The sequence below is a fragment of the Schistocerca serialis genome, chromosome 1 (genome assembly GCF_023864345.2).
Source record: "Schistocerca serialis cubense isolate TAMUIC-IGC-003099 chromosome 1, iqSchSeri2.2, whole genome shotgun sequence".
Classification (NCBI taxonomy): domain Eukaryota; kingdom Metazoa; phylum Arthropoda; class Insecta; order Orthoptera; family Acrididae; genus Schistocerca; species Schistocerca serialis.
The window spans coordinates 1,255,425,690-1,255,451,721 of NC_064638.1; the positions used below are offsets into that span (position 1 = coordinate 1,255,425,690).

Genomic DNA, 26,032 nt, shown 5'->3' on the forward strand with positions numbered 1-26,032 from the left:
ACAGTTATATAGATAACCACTCTTAGTGTTTCATGGGTATATGCTATCACTTTCTGATCTGTGATGGAAGTACTGGCAACCGAATTTATTTGCCTATTCACGGAGGTTCGTAACAAGTTGCCGGTTGTAGTTTCGAATATGTCAGACTCCTAGCATTGTTTGGTTTTTATTTGGTACCTTTTATTACACTTTCATAAGATAGCATCTTAGCATAAAATTAATAAATATCTTTCATAAACGGAAAGCACTGAAATCACATATAATCTGAAAAGTGTACGCGATTAGCTTAGATTAATTTAAAGTGTGCGTTAAATATAATGATTTCAGTAAACCGAAACAAGTGAAGTGCCAAAATTTTACCTACCCTGAATGGCCAGATTGATCAGCAGTTCACCATGCCCAAACATATTGCCAGCTTGGCATGTATATAGCCCTGAGTCCTGCCGATCAGATTGACTGATAACAAGCTGAGACTGTAGCCCTGTGTCAGTCTTCACATCAGCTACACTTGTCCTGTGAATAAGTTAAATAATAATATTCAATTAAATGCTTTTAGTGTGCCATTTTCTGTAACATGACAGACCATTTACAGTATCTGTAAAAGACTGTTTGTTTGTTCAAACTGGTTATATACTTCTGGGTCAAGCAATGCTATTTCACATTTACAGGAATCAGTTAGAAAGTTCTTGCCAAGCCTGTGAAAGTCTTTCTTTGTCTAAAAATTGACTCATTTCTTAATGTAACCCTCCTTTATGTCAATGTGCTTGTGTGACATTTTTCCAGATTCCATTCATGAAGGAAGGAAGCTCTGCAAAGTACACATCTAAAGTGGTCCCAACCTCTTCAGTAGACTGAAGCCAGTTTGTAACAACAAATTTCATACTTCCATTCTTTCAGTTTTTCTACTGTGAAGGCATTTTGGTGACCTATTGCACAGCCATAACTAAAGAAGTATTTTTTTCTTTAACAATTCAGGCCTTTTCATAGGCATTATTTTATCCTGTTGGTGTAGAAGACAAGGATAGTACTCACCAATTATGCATTTATACTTTATATGGTAATCAATACGAAGATTTCCTTGTATATCCTAGGAGAGAAGCCCACTGACTTCCTCCTACTGCTTTGTTTGATGTCTGTTTTCTGGTACACCAAAACAAGAAGAAAGATTTACATTACTCAGTAATTAGATAAAGAGACAGTAGTGTAATATCTCAAGGAGGAATTCAGAACATTTAGCTCTGGGGAACAGCAAGTAGAGGGACTATGGCTCAAGTTTAGAAGAATAATTGACTGACAACTCAATAAATATATATCTAGTAGAACAAGTGACGCTGAATGAATACATTAGGCTGTCACAAGAACAAAGTGTTTAGCAACAGAATCTAAAGATCTCTCTCAAAATCCAAAGAAATTATGCATACATAAAGGTTGTTAGCGGTACCAGAGTTACTGTCATGGATGAGAAAGGAACTGAAACTGAGGGTAGCAAAGAAAAAGCAGAAATGCTGAACACCATTTTCAAATGATCATTTACAAAGGATAATCCAGGAGCATTGCCACAATTTAATTACTGCACCACTGCAAATATGAGTGATGTAGACATTATTGTCAGTGGTGTTTAGGAACAGCTGGAATCACTAAAATTAAATAAGGCTCCAGTGACCAATGCAACCCTAGTCAGATTCTACACAGAATTTGCAACTGAGTTAGTTTCCATTTTAATCATAATAAACTGTAGTTCCTCAAACAAAAACTGTGCCCAGTGGTTGGCCACAAGCAGAGGTTTCACCAATCTATATGAAGGGCAACAAAGTGATCCATAAAACTACCATCCAGTTTCACTGATGTCCATCTGCTGTAGAATCTTTGAATATACAGGTTTCCAAAAAGAATGACCCGATTTTAACTTGTAATAATACTGAGACAAATGTCACTAGGTAACTGAAAAAGCACTAGATGTAATCGGCATGGTCTAGAGTTTCAGAAAAAATCCATTAGATGTCTCTACGAGTGCGTCCTCAATGCCAGTGTGCCTCAATGTTGGATAGGGCGTACAGGGCTGTGAGACCAGGCTTTACACGCTTGGCCTCCTGGGTCCCCTGGCTTAACACCTTGTGATTTCTTCCTGTGGGTATATGTTAAACAATGTGTTTAGATTCCTCACTTATCTTGTGACACTGATGAACTAAAAACCAGAATATCAGCTGCTGTAGCTTCAGTGACAGAAGACACCTTACGCTCAGTTTGGAATGAATTCGGCTATTGGCTAGATGTCATCCGTGCAGCCAATGGAAGACATATTGAACATTTATGATGGATTTTTATAAACTTCTGTCTTTTCTGAGTAATTCAATATGCAATTTGTTGGTGTTAAGCCCTTCTTCCTAATAAATAATTCTATTTAAAATCACATCATTCTTTTTGCGACACTCTGTATAATGAGTTCAAACATAATGAAGTATCTCAAACAGAATAACCTCCCCCATGTCAACTAGCATGGATTTCACAACATCCATCATGCAAAATCCAGCTTACACTTGTCTCACAGAAGATCCCAAAAGCCACTCATCTGGTGTAGTCAAGTCAATGTAGTTCTTCTTCACTTTTGAAAAGCACTTAATTCAGTACCGCATCAACAATTTCAGTGCTACTGAAAAAGGGATATCAAACAAAATTTATCCCTGAAGTGAGGATTTCTCGACAGGAAGAAAACAGAATGTTATCTTGAATGAATTTTTCAGGCATGCCCCTCAGAAGTTTGTTGGGACCCTTGTTGTTCATGTAGTTTATTGATGACCCAGCAGACAATTTTAAAACTAACCACAAACTTTTAAGCAGATGATAAAGTTATCTGTGATGAAGCACTATTTGGAGAAAAACTGGACAAATAGCACAGATATAAAGTCAAGCTGTCAGAAGATTTCAAAGTGGTGTAGAAGTAAGGCCACTAGCTTTAAATGTATATAAATTTAAAGTTTTCCACTTTACCAAATGCAGAAAAGTAGTACCCCAAAACTGAGCTGCAATAGGTCCAGATGAAACTTAGCCTGTAGAACTGTCTGTTATAAATAGTTCTATAGTATGTGTCAATGTTCCGTGTCAACATTTTGTGTACTTGATACGGGAATCATACAAACACACACGCAAACCATACCTGAGTTACAAGTTTGCTTATACTTGGTACAGCAGAGCAGATGTTTGTGGGACACCGTCACCTGATGATGCAACAGTGGTTTATGGCAATGTTATATTGTTACTATTTGATTAAGTACCACACATGTTATGTTATTTCAGAACCTTCAAAGGTATTTTCCAATGCCACAGAAAGAAGTACATAGTTCACTTAAAAAGAACTAAGCCTATACCACAGCTTGACAACTATAAATGTTAAAAGTTAATCAATGAAAAATCCAGGATGGAATGTAACATTATTATGAAAAGGAAAGACTGTCCAATAACCCCTCACCTGGTTGCCTCTCCCATCATGTGCTCCTGCTTGCAGTCTGGCTTCAGCTGCCAGAGAGTTTGGTCATGTGTGTGAGAGTTTCATTTGCATGAGTGTATGTTGTCTATTTTCAACAAAAGGCCTCTTGGTCAAAAGCTCACCTTTCAACAGTCTTTTTGTTGTGTCTATCTTCGACTCAGCATCTTTACTGTATGATAAATAGCAACTATCCTTTTCATAATAATGTTAAAAATTAGTTGCACATATCAGAAAATTTGCCACATTGTCCACAATAATTTAGAGAAAACTGTATCTCAATTCTGAGTATATCTAAGGGGGCCTGTCTGAGCTAGCCAACCTTGTTTATCAGACTGTCTTACTTTTGTCTGTCTACATGCAGGAGTGGAAAGCCAAACATAACAACATCAATGGATTGTAAAATTTATTACCTACTGCCTTGTGCCTAATGTTGCACATTTGAGAATGTGAAAAGTATTGAATTATTACATATTAGCTTAAAGTTATCAAAGCTGGATGTTAGAAGAAAAATAGTCAATGGAACTAACACTTGGTGAGCTTAGTATGCCACCCATTTCCATTCAACATAATGACAAATGCAGCAAACATAATTCCTGTGATTTTGAAGGACTTTTCCTGTTTCCACCCCACCCCTCCCCTCAATTTCCTGAGTGGTTGAGCTTCAGAGGTTCAACTGCGTAATTTGCAGATGTCACAGCCTTATTGCCTAAGGGAAAAGATTTGTGCAGCACAATGAGATGATGACCAATTTCATGAGGGAAAGATGTAAGGTGCATAAATAAAATGAAAATGAATGTGAACAAAATGCAGATGGTAGTATGAAGCACTAATGCATGTTACAACCTCACCCTGCCATTTTCCTGCTGGATTTACTGAAGAGTATCACAAAGCACAAGGTTGAATCATAAAGCTTTGCCCCTTTTTTTGTTTTATATAAATTTCAGCTGTAAATGTAAAATCAACATATCCGTTCCCAGCAATGGACCTTTATTAGACCAGCCTGGCCTTATCTACCAGCAGCTCCATGGCACAGTGGTGCTGTCAGTTGCTGCAGATGGTGGTTGTGTATCCATGAAATATGAGCAATGAAATGTTGTTCATTTCCTATGGAGCAAGGGATGAACGCCTATCAAAATCTACAGGGAAATCCATCCCACACACAGGGGAAAATGAGGTGGTGGTGATGAGAGCTTGCAAAAGGCCACAAAGATCTGCATGACAATGAGCATTCAAGGAGGCCCCATTTGTTGCTGACTGGCAACAACATTTCCTGCATGGACACAATGGTGGAAGTGGATCAGTGTATACATCGCAAGGATATCTTCCAGGAGCTTGGCATTTGTATAGGAGTGTTTACAACATTGTCCAGAGAACCTCAGGGTATGAGAAGGTTTTGCATTGGTGGGTGCTTAAGCAGATGGGTGACATGCTGAAAGGCAAGCAAATGATTGCTTTGCCAAATCATTTGCAATGGTATGCCAATGAGGGTGACAATTTCCTGGACTACACTGTTACTGGCGATGAAACATGGATACTGTATTTCATGCCAGAATCGAAGCAGCGTAGCATGTTGTGGAAACACCCAGGTTTGTCTCTGACAAAAATTTCTGATCAGAGCCATCTGTTAGGAAAGGGATGTCAATGGTCTTCTGGGATCACACTGTAGCACTCCTGATGGATTTCAGGCTGCTAGATGCAATCACCAATGCTGACAGTTATTGTTTGATACTGTCATGTCTGTGGGCTGCCATCAGGAAGAAGCACCGACGATTTCATGATGTGGACAACATGGTTATCCTCCATGACACTGTGAGACCACGGGACTGCTGACAATCTGTGGTCTTTTCAGTGAGAGAGTCCCACCATACTGTCCAGACCTCATTCCTTGTAATTACTACGTTTTCAGTTGGCAGAAGAAGTTCCTGGCAGGACAGCGATTCACATGCAGTGATGAAGCCAGGACAGCAGTCCCATGGTGGTTCCACAGTCAGGTGGATGAATTCAACCACAGGGATGTCTCAGATTCAGTGCAGCAATGAGATAAATATCTGAAATGGTGTTGGGTCAATGTGGAAAAATAGAGTAAGGTACATAGAACAGTACATACATTTGCAGTTACCTGTATGCACCTTATTTTGGGTAACAAAAAACAGTGGCAAAGAGTTTGCAAGTCATCCTCATATGATAACAGAAAATGCCAGGTAGCAATTTGTTGTGCCCCTTTACACTGACATATCAACTACAGGCTGAGTCTGTGAGGATAATCAGCAGTCTACAGAAATGTGTTTCTACTGTAGCAAAAAGTAAATCAGTGAGAATAAGCTATCAGCTTACCACAAACTTGCTAAACTGACAGTAATAACAGTTTTCATTCAGTATATTGCCTGTTGATCTGAAGTTATATGAAGAAACTTGCCATACAAAACACAACATTCATGATTAAACAAAGGAAACTCCAGGTAGGAATATCAACAACGTAGAAATATAATGTTAATCAACTGGTAAAAAAAATCTACTAACCAAGTGGCGGAAGGGGAACACACACACAAAAGGATTGACTTTCACAAGCTTCTTGATCCAGTGGCTCCTTCTTCTGGCGGAAGAGTTGAAGGGTAAGGAAGAGGGATGAAGGAAAAGGATTTGAGAGGTTTAGGGTAAGAGGTACAGTTTAGAAAAGTCACCCAGAGGCCCAGGTCAGGGGAGACTTACCAAATGGGATGAGAAGGAAAGACTTGGTGAGTAGATTTTTTTATCTGTCCATTTACATTATATTAACAATGTAAAAAAGATAGATTGCTGCTTTCTGTAATGATGACATGTTAGGCTGCAGTCAGGCAGAATTAAAAGAAACTTACAAAGGCTTTCGGCCCAAGCCTTTTTTTAGAGAAAGAGAAACACACACCATTAATTCACACACATTCACACACATACGACCACCAACTCCAGCAGCTTGGGCCCAGACGTTCTTATGTGAATGAATGGTGTGTGTTGCTCTTTTTCTGATGAAGGCTGTGGTTGAAATCTTTGTGTAAGTATCTTTTAATTGCACCCGTCTGCAACTTAACATGTCATCTTTATGGTAAGTAGCAGCCTTCAACATTCATAAATGTAATACTTAGAGCAAGGAGAATATAGATAGGTTAGATGTCAAGTATCTAAGGTGCAAAGTAGTTTCCAAAGAAATTTCTGGAATAGTTTAATACACTTGGCAATTATTAGCAGAACTACTTTGAGCAAGTACATTTTGCAAGTTAAGAGAGTGAAGAATGTACTCAATTGATGTATTATCTGTTTGTGGAAAAACAGATTGGACTACATGAAATGCAAGTTAGTGTCATGTACATGCAGCACCTACTGCTGATGAAATCTGAAATATTTATTATAGTACTCACTGTCACAATTTTTATATTTCTTATATTTTTATCTACATGGAATTTAGAAAGCAATATTGCCAAGGTCTGCACAAGTATATTTATTGATTGATTCAGCTTCAATAATAATTTATTCCATCTGTTTCCAATACTGCATAGAATAATATCAGATAACATATAGGATAAAATGTCAGATACACACACCTATAGTTGGGATGTATTCTCTGTCCATTGTAGAGCCAATCGACTTTGATGGGATGATCACCTCTGATGTCACACTTGAGGGCCACTTCTTCCCCACGCCTGGCTGCTACGTTTTTCTCCATAACATCAAATCTTACTGGCTCTGAAAATTCAGATCATATTATGAATTAGATTAACATTAAGTGAAGAAAAACTTTGACTATCCAAATTTTAATATCATAACAGAATTGGAGCAGGATATAAGCTTAGGTTTGATGACTAGTTTCAGTTAACCATGTTTGCAAACATCTAGTACTGTCAATTATAAACCCAGCATGAAACTCTTAGTGAGCAAATTACATGTAGGAGGGGAGAAACTGAATGAATAAACTGCAGCAGAGAAACTGTTATGCTAAACTAACTACGATTCCTGTGATGCAGGTTCACAAGAAAGGTTTAATATTAATTAAAAAATGCAAGAAAAAGAACAATGAAAATCTATTGTTATTGTTAAATTTATTTGTGTGGCAGCTCAGTTCCATCTGTTCGTTTCTTTGTGGCTGGTACGTGGATGCTTCTCTTTGTTTAAAAATATTTGCAATAAAAAAATCCACAAAAGTATAGCAGCATGTTTTTGGAGATTTAGCAAATTAGACAACCATAAAGGAAAAGCTTGTAATGTATGATTCGAAAAAATGAAATAAAAATATTATAGAAAAAATTGATACCATACAACATCAGTCTGAAAAAAGTTAAACTATGCAGCGAGAACACATAAGTCTAGTCCCCACGAATATGTGATTACAATTTAATGTTTCCTCAACAGTGAAATCACCAGATAGAGTGCACGACATTTTCAGTACAAATATTGGGTCAACAGAAAGATCCGATCTCACGCGTCGGCTTTGACCCGTGACGTAAGGGTGTTGTGGTGTGTGACGTCACGACGGCGCGGAGTTTGGTTTGTGAGTGTGGCGTGTTTGTAGATGTCGTGTTGTTGTTTGTTGTGCCCTCTGGTGGTATGTTCATGGTTTTCGTTTGTTTGGTGCGTTGGGCTCAGTTTGCTGTTGCTCAGTGGTGAGTGCTGCGTGCGTCATTTTGAAGAGGAATTTGTATCAGTGAGTTAACGGTTTTGTGTGATGGTTAATGTAATGATGATTGCTGTACGTCGGGTGAGTCTGTTATTAAGTGTATTCGGTTGTGGTTTTTTGTTCAGGAATGGATATGAAAGATCGGATTAATAGTGCTCGGTTGAGGGCTATGATGGGGGAGACAGCTGTAGAGCTGATCAAATTTCTTCAGCTATTTGGCTTAATTGCCGAAGTCGTGAAGTGCGGCGTGTGCCGCGAACCAATGAAATTGGTTAAAGTTCCGGCCTCTCAGACCAGGGACGGTTACATGTGGCGCTGTCGTAAAGATGACATATGGTGTTCCATACGGCGCGGTACCTGGTTCGAGAAGTCTAGATTGGGCATGCGTGAGATTGTGCTTGTTACATATTATTTTTGTTATAGATCCCCACAGAGTTTTTGTGCGCATGAGACCGGTGTGAGTGAGAGGACTGTTTTAGATTGGTATTCCTTTTGTCGTGAAGTGTGTTCGGAATTTATTAAGTACAGGGGTAAGTTGGGAGGGCATTGGGTGGTTGTGGAGGTGGACGAGTCACAGTTTGGGAAAAGGAAGTATGGGAGGGGGAAGTCTGTGGCTAGTCTTTGGGTGTGGGGGGCTGTTGTTCCGGGGGGTGGGGGTTCCGAATGTGTTTTTAGGGTTGTGGGAGGGAGGTCGAAGGCTGAATTAGTGGGGTTAATTGAGGAATATATAGAGTCGGGGTCCACAATAGTTTCTGATGCTTTTTCTTCTTATAGGGGGTTGGGTGAGAGGGGATTTAATCATTTAGTAGTGAACCATAGTTAAGAGTTTAAGAATTATGATACAGGGGCTTGTACTAATACAATAGAGGGGATGTGGGGGGTGGTTAAGTCAGTTCTTGGGAGGGGGAAGAGGCGCTCTTCCAACCTTCAGTCTCATTTAGATGAGTTCAGTTGGCGGAAGAGTGTCCCAGAGGGCTATTGTATTTTTCGGGTTTTTTTAAGGGCTGTGGGTAAAATGTATAGGCCGAAAGTGGTTAGTTAGGGGGGCTGGGTAGGTGGGTGGGTGGCTGTGGTTCAGGGGGGGGGGGGGGTGGGTGGTTTATTTTGTTGTATAGTGTTTGTTAAGGTGGGGGGGGGGGGACGGGGAGTGTGTTTGTTTTTTGTTTTAGTTGTGGAGGATCTATTTTGTTGAAGTTTTTGTTGAGTTGTAGTGTGTGATTGAGATGTTTTTTATGTTGTATTTGGTTTTTGTTTGTGGGTTTTTTATTTTGGGGTTGTGGGGGGGGGGGGGAGGGGGTTGAGGTGTGGGTGGGTTGGGTTTTTCTTTTGGTTCACAATTTTTTCGTTGGTTTGTGTGTGTGTGTGTGTGTGTGTGTGTGTGTGTGTGTGTGTGTGTTTGCGTGTGCATTTGTGTGTGATTGTGGTGGCCAATCTAGTTTGTGGGGCTGGAACTTTCTTGTGGTAAGTTCCCTTTTGTTTTTGGCGTATGTGTTGTGTATTGGGGTATAGGGAAGTGTTTCAATGAAATTTGTGGCTGTGAAGGTTGGTATTGGTATTCGTATTGGGAGATGTTTTTGAGTTACATAGGTCAAGGGTAGTGGTCGATCCTAAGTCATGGGATTGGTAGCTGCTGTTGAGCTATATAGTTGGAGGGAAGTGTTCAATCTCAATGTTTAGTGGAGTATGTTGATTTTTGTAATGGGAGATGGGATCGGGGGTTGCTGTTTAGCTATATAGGTCAAGGGAAGTGTTTGATCCCAATTTATGGGATCGGGAGCGGCTGTAGATATATGTAGGTCAAGGGAAGTGTTTGTTCGCAATGTTTTGCGGTGTATTTTGATTTTTGTATTGGGGGATGGGATCGGGAGATGCTGTTGAGCTATATAGGTCAAGGGAAGTGTTCGATCCCAATTTATGGGATCGGGAACTGCTGTAGATATATATAGGTCAAGGGAAGTGTTTGTTCGCAATGTTTTGCGGTGTATTTTGATTTTTGTATTGGGGGATGGGATCGGGAGATGCTGTTGAGCTATATAGGTCAAGGGAAGTGTTTGATCCCAATTTATGGGATCGGGAGCTGCTGTAGATATATGTAGGTTAAGGGAAGTGTTTGTTCGCTATGTTTTGCGGTGTATTTTGATTTTTGTATTGGGGGATGGGATCGGGAGATGCTGTTGAGCTATATAGGTCAAGGGAAGTGTTCGATCCCAATTTATGGGATCGGGAGCTACTGTTGATCTATATAGGTCAAGGGAAGTGTCCGATTCCAGATAAGATTGTGTTTTGTGGTATTTGTTGAGTTTTGTGATGTCGGTTTTTTTCGTCGTCTTGCGTGGTTTTGTATGGCGGTGGGTGGCTAAATTTGTTTATATTTAGTTTCTCCCCACCCAAAAACCCCCAATTTCCCACGCTTGTCCCGTTAGAGTCATTAGGCTTTTTGTGATACCTGTGTGTGTGTTGTTTATCTGTGTATTTTCGTCTTTATGATACGTATGGAACGGTTTTATATCCACCATATTGGAATTGTCGTTTCCGCCATATTTGTGACGTCTTGGATCAAAGCCGACGGGTAGGATCGGACGTTTCTGTACTTCCCAAATATTTGTACAATCAGTAACTTATTATGAATTTCTGAGTAATGATGTTTACGTACACATGAAAGAATCATATTAATTATTCTCAGTCAACAATTCATGAGAAATCCAAATTTAATATCAACATATTGACTAGAATTTCTCTCTTCTTCATCAGGAACAACACCGCTTAACACAAAACAGAAAAACCTGGAAACATCTGGTTCAAAGATATGCTTCATATGAAAAGTACACTGAGAATCTTTTAGAAATGAATGCTCTCACAAAATACTTTATGGCCATGAAAGAAGCGTATTTACATTGTGTTAGGACATGCCGAACCTTAGTAGTGGTAGTAGTAATCACTGCAATACGTGAAAGACAGTAAAGCATCAGCTACCGAAGTCAACAACTGAAAGCTCTTCAAAGTGCCATACAGCAAACCAAGAATCAATATTGGAAAGCTGTACTCCAATGACAGAGTAATGGGCTATGCAATGAGAGTGCAGACTGAAGGCAAAATAGATCTTGGTTGGCCAATGAAACGCTTAAGAAGGGAACAGGACTGATTTTTTCTGCACTGGAACAAGCCATCAGAACTAATACTATCAAAGCCAGGAGCAAGAAATAAGCAAAAGGCCCAAAGTTCGGACTCTGGAAGGAAGAAGAAGAAGACCATATCTTGAGCTGTTGCACTAAAAGTCCTCTGACTGATTACAGAGGCACAATGCATAATGAAGTGGCATGAATGAGCCATTGGAACTTATGCTAAAATTACCAGATGCTGGTGGCAGTAAACTGGTGGGACCACAAGCCAGAAATAATTGTCAAAAATGAATATGTCAAATTACTGTGGGGCTTCTGGCTTCAGACAGGTCACATGCTGGAACACAGACACCAGACATCACAACTGTGGAGAAAAAGAAAGTGTAGATCATTGACATTACCAGTCTGGATCACTGGCATTGCCATCAGAGATGACTGCAAAACTGATATGAAACACTTTTAAAAAAACTTGTCAGGTACAAAAGTTGAACTAGTGACTATTATAAAGCAGTGAAAGTGGTGTTTGGCAGACTGGGAGCAGTGCCACAGTATCTTAGGGGCACTTGAAAACCATTGGCATACTGCTAAAATGTCCCTCTGCCAATTACAAAAAAGCCACTTTACTGGGATCTGCATGAAGTATCTGTCAATACATCATACAGTCTTAGACACTTTGGAATTGTCCAGCTAGTGATAAAATACAAAATACAGTATAATGAATTCATAAGCTGTGTTTACTGTTATAATAATTATAATAATAATTTAAAGTACCTGTAAGGAATGAACAGCTGGATTGCTTACCATTTACTGATATCTGCACAGCTTTGCTGAGTCCAGCACCTATTCCATTGTCTGCCTGACAGAGGTAAAATCCCTCATCATCTGATGATGCAGATGGAATAGACAGTGTCCCATTTGCCATGACAACTGCACCAGACATCAGGTTGTCCAAAGGTTGGAAGTCAAATGCTTTGCCATCTGGCAAACAAAAAATTGGAAAGGAAACATAATAACAATATCAATAACAACAATAATTTAATAATACTGAATATAAAACAGTTTGAATTATGCCCAAAAGTGCCCAATATCACTGTTTTTAGGCAAATAACAAATTCTTCTTCTCTATATATGAAAAACTTACTTTGTAGATTTTTCATTTTGCATAAATATACACTTACTGTTAATTATTTTAAACGTTAGGATTTAGAGAAATAATTAGGCCTATCTTTTAATATTTATTACCACATTAGAGAGAGAGAGAGAGAACTCTATTTAAGATTTTCCGATTTTCTTGAATGTGAATTTGAGATGGAAATTTATATTTACGTTCTAACATGAGCATCATCATCAAGTAGCACAGAAAAAGTATCGACAGGTAGTGTAGACACATAAGACTGAGCAAGTAGTATTGCAAGTAGGACTTCGTGTAAAAAAAAAAGTGTCTCATCGACCAAAGTGCTGATAATTTTTAACACGAAACATTATTTTCTACTTTGTGGCTGTCTTGTGCGAAATGTTTTTAGTGCAGCACTGTTTCAGAATTATTAAAATACTGTAAATGTAAATAATATTTGTATACTGGCGCGAAAGCCAAAGCAGTTATTGATAGATATTATTGTTAAGCTAAGAAAGTATCGAGCTGTGGAAGACAGTAGACACTACTGTCATAGTCTAACGTAACAGTCGCGACAATTTGCCTCGATTTTGTTGCCTACCGCGCGAGCTGCGCCCCAAGCGGCCAGTAACTTAAAATTGTGAGTTCACCGCGATCGTGAAAGCGAAAGTGGTTCTTTATTTTGATTTCTACAATTGTTTTTACAAGCGGGAGCGTTTGTAGTGCAATAAATTGCAGCAGCAACAGGAAGAAGACACCACAGCTGTCTTTTTCTTAGGTTTCCTAAGGATCCTGAGAGGTATATACCATCATGTTATTAAACTGTATCGTCAGGATTCACTTACAAACTACATGTGTATTAACGATTAATGTTTCGTTTTAGGAGCAGAAAATGGCTAGTTAATAGCAGACGATAAGACCCTATGAAAAAAGGACCAGTTTACCGGTATAATAATATTAGGCTTTGTTCGCTACATTTCGATCAAAACCAATTCATGAACGCAGACAATAATAAACTCGTGTGGAATGCAGCACCCACCCTGTTTGACATCCCAAATAAGCCACCTCAACTGACGATGAAGAGGAAACTGCCACAAAGATTCGACAATCCATCTAAAGCTGTAAAACAGTCCTATGACACAGAAGCAGCCAGTTCAACTCTCCATGTCTCAGTGCCAGATTCGTGTGAATCGTCAACACAGACCTGCTTTGACGATGAAGTGGTTAGATTAAGTGCAGTTATTCGTGTCTTACACAAGCATAATGTTTGGTAAGTATTTCATTCACTTCTGCTGTTAGTCACTTAATTTGCCTTGCTTCCTTCGTGTGATGACATTATTTTGTTAGCACCTTGTTCGAAAATTATTCAAATATTTGGTTTTACGTGAAATGTAATGTAACCAACTCATTATAATGTTTTCAGCATATTTCTCCCACTATTTGACAGTTGCTTGTACCAATCAGAATAGTATAAAGATGAAGGTCGTACTTGTGGCAACAAGCGACAATGACAAACAAAGTAAGCCTACAGAACGATAAATGAGCTGTCGATCCCTTTTGCATGTAGAGGTACATGTCTGTGCTTCTTAGGTGTGAATCTGTGAGTTTATATTCTTTTGATATCAACGCGGAAAGCTACAATTCTATCCAACGTCACAAGAGTTTATTCACGAATGTGTTGTAGCTTGCCACTTGATTCATGGTTTTTGTCCATAATTGCGCTTATTTTAGAATCATTTTTAGAAACATATATGCCTTCTGATACTACACAAACCCTCGGAGGCGAGAAAATAACTCAAACATTTCGTAAATTACGTATGAAATGGGTACAAAACAAACATTATGCTTAAGGGGCTCCGGAAAGGCTCAAAATCATGAAAAGTTCAATTTTTACTTTTTTGCGTTTTCTGAATCTGCAGACTATTACCTTCTAATAGATATATAATTTATTCAATTCCGAAGACTACAACTATTTTTAAATTTTTTTTGAAATGTGTTCTACATGGGCGTGACCCACTGTGGCGCTGTTAAACTGCTGTCAAATGGTGTTATTATTAACGTCCGTGTTCATCAGGAACATTTTAGTGATGTGAGATAAAGTATGTGTTGTGGCTAACCTGTGATGGTTCAATATATATCGCTGGTGTGATTGTCGATTGTTTCATGTTTATTTACTCTGTCGTTATCTCGAAAATATTCGTAATTAATTCTGTTTCTTGAGTCTGTGTTTTGTTGTAGTATAATAATGAGTAAAAGTAAAGTTATTAGAAATCCTCTGAAGGCTTTTAAGAAAAGGAGAAATGTTGGAAAGCCAAAGGTATGTGTTATTACTGTAAACAATAAAGACGATAACCAAGTGAGTGAACCTAACCTCTCAAGTACACCTGCCCATAGCGGTCAAAGTGGGAAAGAAAATACTTCACAGAAGAAGCTTGGTTCAATGAGTGAAAACTATGAATGTTTTATGGGCGAATCGGATGTGAATGAAATATTTGATATGTCGGTTCTCAAAGGAATTTTTTCAAACTGTGTAAGATGTATTCATTGTAGTGAAGTTGGTCTGGAACTCTCCATAATAAAGCACGTAGGACTTGCTAATGAAATACAACTGAAATGTGATAAGTGTTCATACAAGACCACCTTTTGGAACAGTGTTGCAGTAACTGCAACTGAAGAAAATGGTAGCAAAATCTACGAACACAACATTAGATTTGTTTATTCCTTGCGTTCAGTTGGTAAGGGTGCTACTGCAGGTGCAATTTTCCGTGGCATCATGAATCTTCCAAATCCCCCAACCAAGTTTACGACCTATAATAAATTAATAGGGTCTAAAGTAGATGATGTCTGTATAGAATCTATGAAGAACGCTGTGGAAGAGGCAGTAATGGAAAATAATGGTAACAGAGATTTCACTGCAGCATTCGATGGTACCTGGCATAAACGGGGACACACATCTCTTCATGGTGTAGTATCTGCCACCAGTATGTATACAGGGAAAGGTTTAGATGTAGCAGTAATATCAAAGTATTGTAGATGTCCACAAAAATATAAAGGTACACATAAAAATAATTGCAAAGCTAACTATAGTGGCAGTAGTGGAAGAATGGAAGTGGCTGGTGTTGCCAGTATATTCCAGCGTTCTGAGGCGTGTGATAAAGTGCGATATGTTAATTACCTTGGTGACGGTGATTCTAAAAGTTTCAAACATGTTCAAGGACTGAAGCCCTATGGTGATGATGTTGTTGTGCAGAAATTTGAGTGTATTGGACACGTACAGAAGCGAATGGGAACAAGACTTCAGCGACTGAAAGCTTCGTACAAAAAACAAAAACTCAGTGATGGTAAAGGGTTGGATGGGAAGGGAAGGTTAATTGACAGTGCAATTGACAAAATACAGAACTATTATGGAATGGCTATTAGGCAAAATACACAAAGTGTCGACGAAATGAAGAAGGCTGTTTGGGCTCTTTTTTTTCATACTTCTTCAACCGATGAAAATCCCCAACATAGCTTGTGTCCCAAAGAAGAAGACAGTTGGTGTAAATATGACAAAGGATTGCTAACTGGTGAAGTGTACACTCATAAGCATAGTCTGCCTCATGCAATAATGGAGGTGATAAAACTATTTTCGGAGACTTAGCAGCACCTGAACTGTTGAAAAAGTGTATTCACAGAAAAACTCAAAACCCCAATGAAAGTGTAAATAGTGTTATATGGTCGAGAATCCCCAAGACTGTATTTGTTGGAATAGAAACACTTCACTTTGGTGTGTATGATGCTGTTGCGACTTTCAATGATGGCAACATTGTAAGGTGCAAGGTATTTAGAAATATGGGAATGAAGATAGGTTCTAACATGGTACGAGCGATGCTTGCTTTAGACAAGGAACGCCTTCGGGCTGCAGACAGGGCTGTAAAGAGTCTAGAAATACAAGCAAGAGTAAACAGGAGGAGGAACAAGTGGAAGCTGGAGGAGGAGTTTGCAGAGGATGAAGATAATCCATCCTATGGACCTGGAATGCACTAAAAAGTTAATCCAATCTTTGTCGCTCGATTCCCAAAACTTTTATTTTCTCATACTAATTACATGTTTTCTAAGGATCTTCCAAACATATTTGTTTCAAACTTTCTGTAAATGTTACACAGTACCTTCTGCGTAATTTAACACAGCCTTTTTCCAAAAAAACTGTATATTTTTGAATATATAAATAAAAAATTGCAAAAAAATGTTGTGAATTTTCATTACAATTGAAAAAAAAAATCATCTTTAATAACTGAACTAAAATTTTGTAAAATCCCTGTGTTAAGTTGTAGCCCATATTCCAATAAATAATCTGTAAAAAGTTCAACTTCCTACCTCAAATACTTTGTGAGGAAAGATGTAATTTATAAGCGTTATTTTAACATTGCAAGTATAGGGCGTTCCGGAGCCCCTTAAGATGCGTCTGAATCACTTTACCCGCCACTTGGAGCGCTAGTGTCGCTCTAGCTGTGAAACGGTAGCACCTTTTACAGCAGTGAGTGTCGCGACTGTTAGACTGTGGTACTGGCCTCACAGACCTGATTCATGCTGTGCGCGCTGGCTGATGGGAATGACAGTAAATGGGAAATTGTTTTACAGTCGCACCCGTCAGCCGCCGCACCAAATATCAACCATACATTCCAAACAGCTTTCATATACTGTATTACACAGCATTCAAATGCGTAGAAAGTAAAATATTTACAAACGCTGTGCAAAACGCAACCTCATTTCTAACAACAAAAACTGTAGAAAACGGGGGAAACTGCATTGTGGTGGTCTACAGACCATATAATTCTTAAGTTACTCTTTTGACTGAAATACAGAAAAAAATCTGGTGTTCTTAGATACATTATTCTCCAGGTATCACACTCTCCCCTACCATTTGGGGTCGTGTATACACGACTGCACAGCACCGGAAGATCATTGACAAAATTGTGTCATCTTCAAAACATTTCTCTAGTGGCCGGCCGCTGTGGCCAAGCGGTTCTAGGCGCTTCAGTCTGGAACCACGCGACCGCTGTGGTCGCAGGTTCTAATCCTGGCTCTGGCATGGATGTGTGTGATGTCCTTAGTTCAGTTAGGTTTAAGTAGTTCTAAGTTCTAGGGGACTGATGACCTCAGATGTTAAGTCCCATACTGCTGAGAGCGATTTGAACCATTTCTCTGGTTGCTCTTCATGCCTGTATGTACTTGTAGGTATATCTAATTTTCATTTTGAGCGTTTGCACATACCATCTCTTTTAATCCATACTTTCCTGGTTTCAGTGTCATGTACACTCGAAATGAGCAGTTGCCACAGATAGTTGCAAGACTTTCATCAACAGTTTGGTGCTGATTAGGTTTGTAATTATTTATGCCTGGAGTCACAAAGATATTAGAAACCTCTCTTATTGCCTGAAGCTTATCCTTTGCATCTGTGATTCTCATATTGCGATTCTTACTTGACAGTAAACCTCAAAACAGTTAACAATTGTTGAAATTACCTTCAAGCCATGAGAAACGGATTTCTAGAAGCTGAGTGGTTTGTCCATAAATCGGAAGCACTACGGTGCGATTTCCATGAATCTTCCCTGCAGCCAATAGTACGGAAATAAATGAAAAATCTCATTATTTGTCATGTCGTGCTATTCTTTAGATCATTCTGGGTGGGATTGATTGCATCTTAACATTTTTCATTACTATGCCTACATACAACATCAAGCATGTTTTCAGGAAGAGAGAGAGCAAACATATTTACATTCGAACCTACAGTTTTACTGCCATTTAAAATACCAGGTTTTTGTCGGAGAATATTTTGAACTGGTCTTCTTCATTGACGGACAGGTGTAGTAGAATGCCATACTAAACCACTTCTAGATTTGAACATACCTGAAAGTGTTGGATCTTCTGATAAACTTTCTGACCGTGGTCTTTTGACGCATTTTGTTCATTTCTTTGACATCAACAACTTCTTCAATAACTTCAGCATTACTGTTTTCATCTTCATCATAACACAAATCGTACATATCATGATCTTTGTCAAACGGATCTGGATTATCAATATTTATAATCCTTTAAAACTCCTGCATACTTGTCCACGTTTACACTCAGAAATACAAGCCAAACATCTCTCAGAACAAAATAATGAAGACCCATTATAAATTCAATATTGTCATTTTTTTCCGATCTCAACCATGAAAATCGAAGTACAGTACATAATTTTTATCGATTCTGTGTGGGATAACAAGGCTATAGAGGAGATCCTACTGGCTACAAATTTCGTAGCAAACACGACCCGGGGATGGTGGGAGGACACAGAAACACCCTACATGAACCATGGAAAATAGTTGTACGCAAAAAATGCTAAGTAGGCTAACTCCATTACCCCCGTTGGTAGCAGAAGGGTTAATGGTTTTGTTTCATTTTCAAAGTACAGGTCTGCTATGAAGCTTCTTCAATCTCCTCAGCAGTAGCACTGAAATTGCTGAAATCTCTGCTGCTTTCTGTAAGTTGTTTATCGTCACCAATGACTTGAGGAGTTTCAGTTTTCGTTTGCCGAATAACGACGAAGTCGTATTGCAGCCACCGAAGGCATGTAGTAACAGAATATTACCTCCTGATACTTGACACAAATTGAATGTTGAAGGGCACTGTCTGCCTTTGCCTGGCATCAGTGGAAAATGTTGGGGAGCAATGGGGCTGAAGCGACCAGGATCGCAAGAATGTCGGTGTCCTCCCTAGCGACAACACAGAGTCTGTGCAACGTCACCAACAGTAGCTAAAATTACAGTATCTGCGTCCTCAGCAGCTTGCTTCATTATGAGATGCTCGCCCTCAAGTTTTGCTGTCGGTAAAGCAATGGCGCTGTTTATTTTGTTCATTCCAGACAAACAAATCTTTGCCATTGTTACTGACGTTACATCAATTGTGACAGCTGGTTGATTTCTTTTGATGACTCTGCGCAGCTGCTCCGCTGATTTCGTGCTCCACTCACTTTTCACATCAGGGTGCTATCAAACCAATCGTGTCCTTTGTGTCATACAACAATCTATGTATTCTGTGATTATGAAAGAAAATAGTTCTTTTACTTTCCATGCCACTCTGTATATTGCGAACTCTGTCTTTTCGAAATCCACTGGGTCTTTAACAGCATCAAACAACCTGTAAAAAACGGCTTTCTGTGTTTCTGTATACCTATGTAGGCAGAACATGAATGTACTCAAAAGTAAACGATCAAGAGTGAACACTGATAGAAATCATTTAAGTGAATATAGCAAGCTAGTGTTGGTTGCTAACCATATGATTTACTTGTAATTGCATAATAAGGGCATTTATTTACCAGCTGGGTTTTTTCATCACTTTCTTTAGTTTACTGAAAACACAATTTGATGCTCTGCAAACTTTTGTGTCAAACTGACTAGTTCTCAGATGCTGTGGGTTTTACAGCGACGAGACGAGTGTTTTTCGAAAATTGTGAAAATTGCCATCTTCTTTCATAACTTTTCTATAGGAAAGGTTAATCAAGTAACAAAGTTTTGGTATTCAGTCAATGCAGAATTTAATGCTCTGTATTTTTTGGTAACCTTGGCTTTTTCAATCAAACGCATAGTTTCGGGGGAATTTGAAAAGAACAGTTCCGAAATTTTGGTGGTTTTCTATCCACCACAGCTGAAGCTCCACTCAGAAATCAGGGCAAACTCAGATTATTCTTATCAGCAGTCTACTTGAGTGATTAAAACAGTTTCAAGCATTCCATTAATTTTTGGAAGGCAGCTCCCTATTTGGAGGTAATTTTACTGGCCTACAAAGGGAGCATGAAAATGCACAATTTGTGACGGTGACAGCCTCCAGCAACAGGAGTGAAAAAGTTTTAACAATAACAGACCTAGTGGTCAGATGTATTCTAGCGCATGTCTTGGCGTCCAGCACTAAAAGCGTAATTTATGTTGGCTTCTAGAATGTAAAATGGGGCTCACTGTATTTCAGGTCTTCCACTATGAGGAAAGGCATCCACTGTGAAAACAGTTACCATGTTTTTGAAGTTAAGAAAATATTGGGAGAGGAAGCGTGTGGCAAGTGTTAAAAGAGAAACTAGTGCTAATCAGAAATCGTACACAGTTAAAATCAAAGTAAGCTGTATAAACATGTTTATAGTAATTGTGCAATATGAGAATGTTATTTATATAACGTTAATAACTGGCATGTACATATCCTTTTTTTCAGAAAGGTGAATATGAGTGTAATGCAGGCCTCTCGGGAAGCTGTAAAAAAGAGTGACAGAGATTTTTGTAAAACAATCCTTCTGCAACACGCGAAAATCCAGGTTGTTCTCTTTGCGGCTTGTACTCCAAAGGCGAAACGGTTGAAGAAATGTTTCACAGTAAAAAAACACACATAATCTGTTAAATTTTCAACAATGGATCAATAAACAAGAGGTACTACACGAGGTCAAAGACATAAACTGTTAATTGATGGTATTACTAGGACGTGTGCAATTCCTGTGAGAAAATGTAAGAGGGAAATGGCTTGAAATGTGGTGAGGCAATTCATGGCTCTAGGATCATGATAATGTGCCCTCACATTCGTCCCTGTTGGTGCATGACTGTTGCACAAACAACGATTCTCCATACGCTCCAGACCTGGTCTCTTTTTTTAATTTCCAAAATTAAAAACCCTGTTTAAAGGACGAAGGTTTGTAACGATAGAAGAGATAAAAGAAAATGTGCAGATGGCATTTCACGCGATCCAGCAAGAGGTGTACCAAGAGTGTTTCTGGAAGTGGAAACGGTGTTGGGAGTGATGTACCAGTTGTGGAGGAGAGTACTTCGAAGGAGACCATGCACAATAAGTAAAAGGTAAGTATTGAAACATTTTGTGGACAAAGTTCCGGAATTTTTTGAATAGACCTTGTATTTAATCAGTGTAGTGCAAACGAGGCTTCTCCTCTCCCATCCCCCAGTTTTCATGACGTAATAACTGTAAGCACTGAGGAATGGAATGAAGTGTGACATATTAGCAGCCGTTTTGGTTTGCCTGGTTGTGTGTCTGTCATCCATGTCAGCCAGCCAAATGCTGCCAGACACTGGGCACCGAGTGTCATAGAGATCAGGCCATGTCTGCTAACCAGATGCTGCCAACACATGGCAGAATGATAAGTGCTGACAGCTTCATTTGCTGTAAGCGGACAAGCATGGTCTATTATAACCTCCACTCATCTGGAGACACCCAGGTTCATCATACTTGCATTTCAGACCAATAGTAGAGGAAATATTGCAAATGATTCCACCAGATTTGATAATTGCAGGTTAACTAATGCCAGAGTCTTCCTGAACTCTGAATCGAACCCGTGTGATAATTTACACCTGCAGTAGAATGAAAATGTAAACAGTCTAGCATATGACCAGTATGCAAGGTTCTGTGCTTCATACTATCAAGAGGAAGGATGTCTACTCAGCCCACAGAAATTCAGTGAGCTGCCGTCAGTCATCATAATAGACTGTTTAAAAGAGAATGAGATAACTAAATCTGGACCTATAGTTGTACGAATTGAATGTGATTCTTTGGAAAATTTCCCAGAACACACTGCAACATATGCTCTATTTCCATACAACCATGTGATTAACAATTGCCCCATCACTGGTGTTGTGCAATGAACTGTATAAGTAAACAGATGTTGAGCCACACCTAGAGCATTTCACAACTCAAGGTCTGAACATCATTTCACACACTCAGGATTTCTATGATGATGAATATAGAAAAATCGTATTTAAAGATGTTGCATTCATAGCATACACAGAAGATACAGAATAATAGAGACATTCTAAGCAAATATTGCATCACTGAGGTCTTTCAAGGATATCAAGTGTGCTAAAACATGGAGGAGCGCAAACTGATTAACACATTTCTACTGTGTAATTCACTGGGACGATACTGTAATACACTATAAAGATATCATGACATCACTTTGCTCATTCGACGACAAAGATATCTTCATCTATTTCAGAGGTGAGGAGAAGATCATATGGAAGTGTCGAATCTTCAAGTCTGCTGTTATTTAAGACCTGGAATTCTAAGGGTGTCCTGCTCTCCATCATCTCAAGAGAAAGAAAAAGATATGTATAAACACTGTTGACACAAGTCTTTTTCTTCATCGTGAGACGATGGAGAGCCTATGAAAATGTAAAATTACTTTTAAGTTTTAATGAAAGACAAATGAGTTCTTTTTACCTCACAATCTGTGAATGATTTATCTTCACCGTGTTCACACTTTGATAGCCTACAGTTTTACTTAGCTACTAGGTCTATGGTATTCTTCAAGTACTGGTGATATAAATTTAGACATTGTTTGCTATATGTCTCTGGAAGTGGACGTTGTAACATGCTTCCTGTACCCATGAGCCAATTCGTGCTGCATGATAGGTGTAATACCATCCAACCATTCTATATATTTTGTCCTCTTCCAAATTGAACTTCAAAACTGACGTCATTTGTGTCCTGCACATCCTTTATACTGGTATATACAATTAGGATTTTTTTGTAAATAACAACAAGAAGGATGTACGGTAATGAAGTTTTTCATTTATTCAGTTCTCAAAGATACAATTTGGTTCTTTAGATTACAATACAGGTCCTGAGACTGCAATTTGAATTCTTTTCACATAATACTTTTTCTTGGCAATAACAAACAAAGAAGTCACTGAAACTTCCTGGCAGATTAAAACTGTGTGCCCGACCGAGACTCGAACTCAGGATCTTTGCCTTTCGCGGGCAAGTGCTCTACAATCTGAGCTACTGAAGCATGAATCACACCCAGTACTCACAGCTTTACTTCTGCTAGTACCTCGTCTCCTACCTTCCAAACTTTACAGAAGCTCTCCTGCGAAACTTGCAGAACTAGCACTCCTGAAAGAAAGGATATTGTGGAGACATGGCTTAGCCACAGCCTGGGGGATGTTTCGAGAATGAGATTTTCACTCTGCAGCGGAGTGTGCGCTGATATGAAACTTCCTGACAGATTAAAACTGTGTGCCCGACCGAGACTCGAACTCGGGACCTATGCCTTTCGCGGGCAAGTGCTCTACCATCTGAGCTACCGAAGCACGACTCACGCCCGGTACTCACAGCTTTACTTCTGCCAATACCTCGTCTCCTACCTTCCAAACTTTACAGAAGCTCTCCTCCCGAGTTCGAGTCTCGGTCGGGCACACAGTTTTAATCTGCCAGGAAGTTTCATATCAGCGCACACTCCGCTGCAGAGTGAATATCTCATTAAAGAAGTCACTGGTTGAAATATTAATAGTTTTCAGATATAAATGAATCTGTGCTAAAGACAGATGCAGAGATACTTTTATTCTTACACTACAATAGTCTCAATAGCAGCAGTTACATGGATGAACATCAATAATTCTGATGAGCTATGAACTCTGTACACAAAAAGACTAATGTGACATGCTAAGTACAAATTTTTCTACAACTGTATACTTTTTTCATCAGTACATATGTTGTGCATGTCCATATTTACATACTTTTTTGTTAGGAAGCGTGGTGCGCAAATATACAAACATCAAAAAAAGTTTTCCATCAGGCCAGTTCTAAGAACTCCTGAAGATAGACGTTGACTGTGGATATTGTATCACAGACACAGTCCCTTTGACTGTTCAGAGATGCCACTAAACCTGCCCAAAGATGTAAACAACCATGTATTAGCAGCGCCTATTAGACGGAGTGGGTCCGACAGCCAACCAGTTCCAGTCATTCTATCAGGAAGGAGGTACATGACTCGTGTTGTCTGTAGTTCAACCATGCCTAAATGGTCAATACCGCGGTTTGATCGCATATGCATTGTGACTTTGTGCCAGGAAGGGCTCTCAACAAGGGAGGTGTTCAGGCATGTTGGAGTGAACCAAAGCGATGTGTTCGCACATGGAGGAGATACAGAGACACATGAACCGTCGATGACATGCCTCACTCTGTCCGCCAAAGGGCTACTACTGCAGTAGATGACCGCTACCTACGGATTATGGCTTGGAAAAACCCTGACAGCAACGCCACCATGTTGAATAATGCTTTTTGTGCAGCCACAGCACATCGTGTTATGACACAAACTGTGTGGAATACGCTGCATGATGTGCAACTTCACCTCTGACGTCCATGGCAAAGTTCATCTTTACAACCATGACGCCAACTAGCACGGTGCAGATGGGCCCATTATCAGGCATAATGGACGCTCAGGATTGGCATCACGTTCTCTTCACCGAAGAGTGTCGCATATGCCTTCAGCGAGACAATCGTCTGAGACGTGTTTGGGGGCAACCCAGTCAGGCTGAACCCTTAGACACACTGTCCAGCGAGTGTAGCCAAGTGGAGGTTCCATGCTGTTTTGGGGTGGCATTATGTGGGGCCGATGTACGCCGCTGGTGGTCATGGAAGGCACGGTAATGGCTGTACGACACGTGAATGGCTTCCTCTGACAGTGAAACCGTTTTGGCAGCATATTGGCGAGGAATTCGTCTTCTTGGACGACAATTCGAGCCCCCATCGTGCACATCTTGTGAATGACTTCCTTGACGATAACGACATCGCTCGACTAGAGTGGCCAGCATATTGTCCAGACATAAACCCTATCGAGCATGCCTGGGGTAGATTGAAAAGGGCTGTTTGTGGACCACATGACCCACCAACCACTCCGAGGGATCTACGCCGAATCGCCGTTGAGGAGTGGGACAATCTGCACCAACAGTGCCTTGATGAATTTGTGGATAGTATTCCACGACGAATGCAAGCATGCATCAATGCAAGTGGGCATGGTACTGGGTATTAGAGCTACCAGTGTGTACAGCAATCTGGACCACCACCTCTGAATGTCTCGCTGTATGGTGGTAAAACATGCAATGTGTGGTTTTCATGTGCAAAAAAAAAAAAAAAAAAAAGGGGGGGGGGGCGGGAATGATGTTTTTTTGTTGATCCCTATTCCAATTTTCTGTACAGGTTCCAGAACTCTCAGAACCGAGGTGATGCAGAACTTTTTTAATGTGTGTATTTACATGGGTGTACACAGTACACACATGGTGTGCATAAATAAATATTTACAATTCACACAGACACACACACACACACACAGTTATTTACACTATGACAAAAGGGTCATACTATTCTGCAATCTTTACATCCAGTCTCATCCTCTTCCTCTCACTCAGAGTCACCCACTGCCTCTCTTTTATTGTCATGAAGCTACAGATCGAGTTTAGATTGCAGCACAGTACACCTCAAGTCCTCTCCACTGAATACTAGTATGCTCCACCATATGCTGTGCCAGTTGTGGAGCACCATGAACACCACTGCACCGACACTGCAAATATCCTCAGATAGAGAGGGCTCCCGATAACACACAATGCACACCCTTAGCCTGCTTCTGGGTGGCACCTTCCAATGTGTGATACACATACATTTTTGCTCACAGACCTACAAAGTGCACAATTGGCAATCCATTTGGTTTGTCTTTCATTAGGCTAATAACCTTCTTGTTCTGTGGAACAATACCATAAGGATTATTCGTCGTGTTTGAGGATGTACCGAATTCATTGCCGTGGTACCTCATTACTTCATATGGATCGCAGTTCTTCAACCAACAGATGAATCAATCTGTATCCATACAAAGTAATTTAGGATCA

At 39.6% G+C, this 26,032-nt stretch overlaps 1 protein-coding gene across 1 annotated transcript in view; it reads right to left on the bottom strand.

Annotated features, from left to right (window-relative positions):
- Positions 1-26,032, bottom strand: part of LOC126456758 (Down syndrome cell adhesion molecule-like protein Dscam2) — a 357,859-nt gene that overhangs the window by 156,532 nt on the left and 175,295 nt on the right. The window contains exons 10-12 of the mRNA XM_050092509.1: positions 12,050-12,226; positions 7,060-7,201; positions 365-513 (exon numbers count right to left, since the gene is read on the bottom strand). Of these exons, the coding sequence (XP_049948466.1) occupies positions 365-513; positions 7,060-7,201; positions 12,050-12,226 (468 nt within the window). The remainder of the gene's footprint in view (positions 1-364; positions 514-7,059; positions 7,202-12,049; positions 12,227-26,032) is intronic.